General features: G+C 41.7%; 1 protein-coding gene across 1 annotated transcript in view; it reads right to left on the bottom strand.

Moving 5' to 3' along the window:
* LOC132848178 (tyrosine-protein kinase JAK1-like) overlaps positions 1-2,500 on the bottom strand; it is a 16,354-nt gene that overhangs the window by 13,122 nt on the left and 732 nt on the right. The window contains exons 2-6 of the mRNA XM_060873691.1: positions 2,058-2,261; positions 1,736-1,859; positions 1,518-1,647; positions 1,218-1,381; positions 517-856 (exon numbers count right to left, since the gene is read on the bottom strand). Of these exons, the coding sequence (XP_060729674.1) occupies positions 517-856; positions 1,218-1,381; positions 1,518-1,647; positions 1,736-1,859; positions 2,058-2,238 (939 nt within the window). The 5' untranslated portion in view covers positions 2,239-2,261. The remainder of the gene's footprint in view (positions 1-516; positions 857-1,217; positions 1,382-1,517; positions 1,648-1,735; positions 1,860-2,057; positions 2,262-2,500) is intronic.

Consider the following 2,500-nt stretch of genomic DNA (forward strand, 5'->3'; position numbering starts at 1 on the left):
GTGTGTTATACTAAGACGACGTGTGTGTGTTATACTAAGACGACGTGTGTGTGTTATACTAAGACGACGTGTGTGTGTGTTATACTAAGACGACGTGTGTGTGTTATACTAAGACGATGTGTGTGTGTGTTATACTAAGACGACGTGTGTGTGTGTTATACTAAGACGACGTGTGTGTGTTATACTAAGACGACGTGTGTGTGTTATACTAAGACGATGTGTGTGTGTGTTATACTAAGACGACGTGTGTGTGTGTTATACTAAGACGACGTGTGTGTGTTATACTAAGACGGTGTGTGTGTGTGTTATACTAAGACGACGTGTGTGTGTGTTATACTAAGACGACGTGTGTGTGTGTGTGTGTGTTATATTGTTAACATTTACATACTTGTCACATTGGTTTAGTTATACTGCACTTTTCTGGCCACGACCTACAGAATCTTTAATGCTGCGATCTGATTGGCTCTGTAACACTAACTGATGTTAGATAATGTGGTTTGTTTTATTAAGTCTCACCTCAGGAGACACGATCTGCCACTTAATGCCTCCGGTTCCGGAGACGAGAATTCTGCACCGAGCGCCGTCCCCGCCCACATGTCCTGAGAGAACCTGGTCGTTCTCGTAGATGCTGAAGGACAAGGGCTCGTACACCTCGCAGCCAAAGTGGACGGTCAGAGTCTCGAGCGTGGAAATGTACTTGACCTTCAGGTCCTGTATGTTGATGCTGTTGTTCAGCACCATGTTGTCGTTGAACGATTCCAGGAACGACTTAAAGACGTTGGAGATGCGCAGGCGTGTCAGCAGGTTCCTCTGAGAGATCGATTGCTTCAGACTCACCGGGATATAGTTCTTAAACCTAGAGGACGGGATGGAGACCGGGTCATGTGACAACATCCGATGTCCAAGATAGTTTTCAGTTTTATTTGATTACTATTTTAATCAGATTTCTGAAGTAATGCTCCGTTATATATGAGATTAGATCTTACAAAAACAAACTTTTTTCACTATTATCATTATTATAAAAAATAATTAATAAAATTCTATTCATATTAATTATATTCTTAATATTTATTATTAAATTAACATTTGTTAACGTTTCTAATTACTATATAATTTTATTCTTTTACTATTATTATTATTATTAATTATTATTATTACACAATTAATTATTGTGACTTTTTAACTTTAACAGAATTCTTTTATACTAAAGAACTTACTTGAATTTCTTAGACAGTTCCCGCGCAGGCAGGTTTCTGCCCATGGCATCATGGGTAATCGCCATCACGGCCATTCCCAAACACTCGTTCTCGATGTGCTGAACTTCTTCCTCGTTCTGACAGCTGCGGAGTGTGAGCGAGCTGCTCTGAAAATCACACTGACTCTGAAAATATAAACACAAACCTTGATTTAAACCCTATGCATCTCCAGCACACACACACACACACACACACACACTCCAAAAGTTCCCTGCTATGTATATTTAATAACACGATTATAAACACGTCAGCGTGGCGTACCTGTGCATACAGGTAGGTAAGTGAGGGCGAGTCCAGGAGCGCCGTCCCCTGGTTTCCTACGTTTTTGAGGCTGTGACGCGCCACAGCTGGAGTGTCTTTATTCGCCCCATGCCAGTTAGTGAAATAAAACCTACAACACAACGTCAAACGCATTACACTGATTCTGACTACAGTGTCAGTGTTTACACACAAACACACACACACATACACACACACACCTCATGCGATAGTGCAGCCTGAGCCTGGTCGTCTCGTCTACGTGGAACACGTGATTCGGAGGAAACCAAATCCTGCTCTTTTCATCATACAGAGAAAACAGACTGCTGCATAACGGAGACAGACCTGAAAAAAGAAAAATATATAAAAAAATTTTATACAATATCAAGCCTTTCCTTGTGCAGATTGGCAGGGGGTGGAGCTTAAACTGATAGTGTGACATCACTACCAGCTTTCTCAACACTAAGCTCATTTCTGATCTCTGATATCGTGCTCCATCTTTTCGTGTATGTTCTGTCACGAGCGCAGATGCCTGGAACTCACCCATCTTCTTGGCGGCTTCGGTGCACAGCTGTTCAGCCGAGTGACATCCTTTCAGGTAGATGATCTGCTGCGTATCTGCCAGGTAAAAGTGCACCTCCAGCCCAGGCAGGATCACAGACGACATCAGCTGTGATTTCTTCCTTCTCTGCAGCTTCCCCAGGATCTGACAGCCCACGTCCATTTCCACAATGTTCACGCCACACTCTGAGGAGAAACGTCAAACCACTCAGACGTTTACACGCAACGACATGTTTACACTTTATCAGATTTTACCTGGATTATTTACTTCGTTTCAATCTGGCAACCCTGTAAACAAGTATCATATCGTGTAATCTCATTACATACTTCCTAATCTGGTCATATATTGGTCTAATCTCAGTTCTGTTTTACTGGAATTACTAATCTCCTAATTACTAATTTGACCTAATCTCGTAAATTTCTAC

Source organism: Tachysurus vachellii, chromosome 7 (assembly GCF_030014155.1).
Source record: "Tachysurus vachellii isolate PV-2020 chromosome 7, HZAU_Pvac_v1, whole genome shotgun sequence".
In the NCBI taxonomy this organism is placed as follows: domain Eukaryota; kingdom Metazoa; phylum Chordata; class Actinopteri; order Siluriformes; family Bagridae; genus Tachysurus; species Tachysurus vachellii.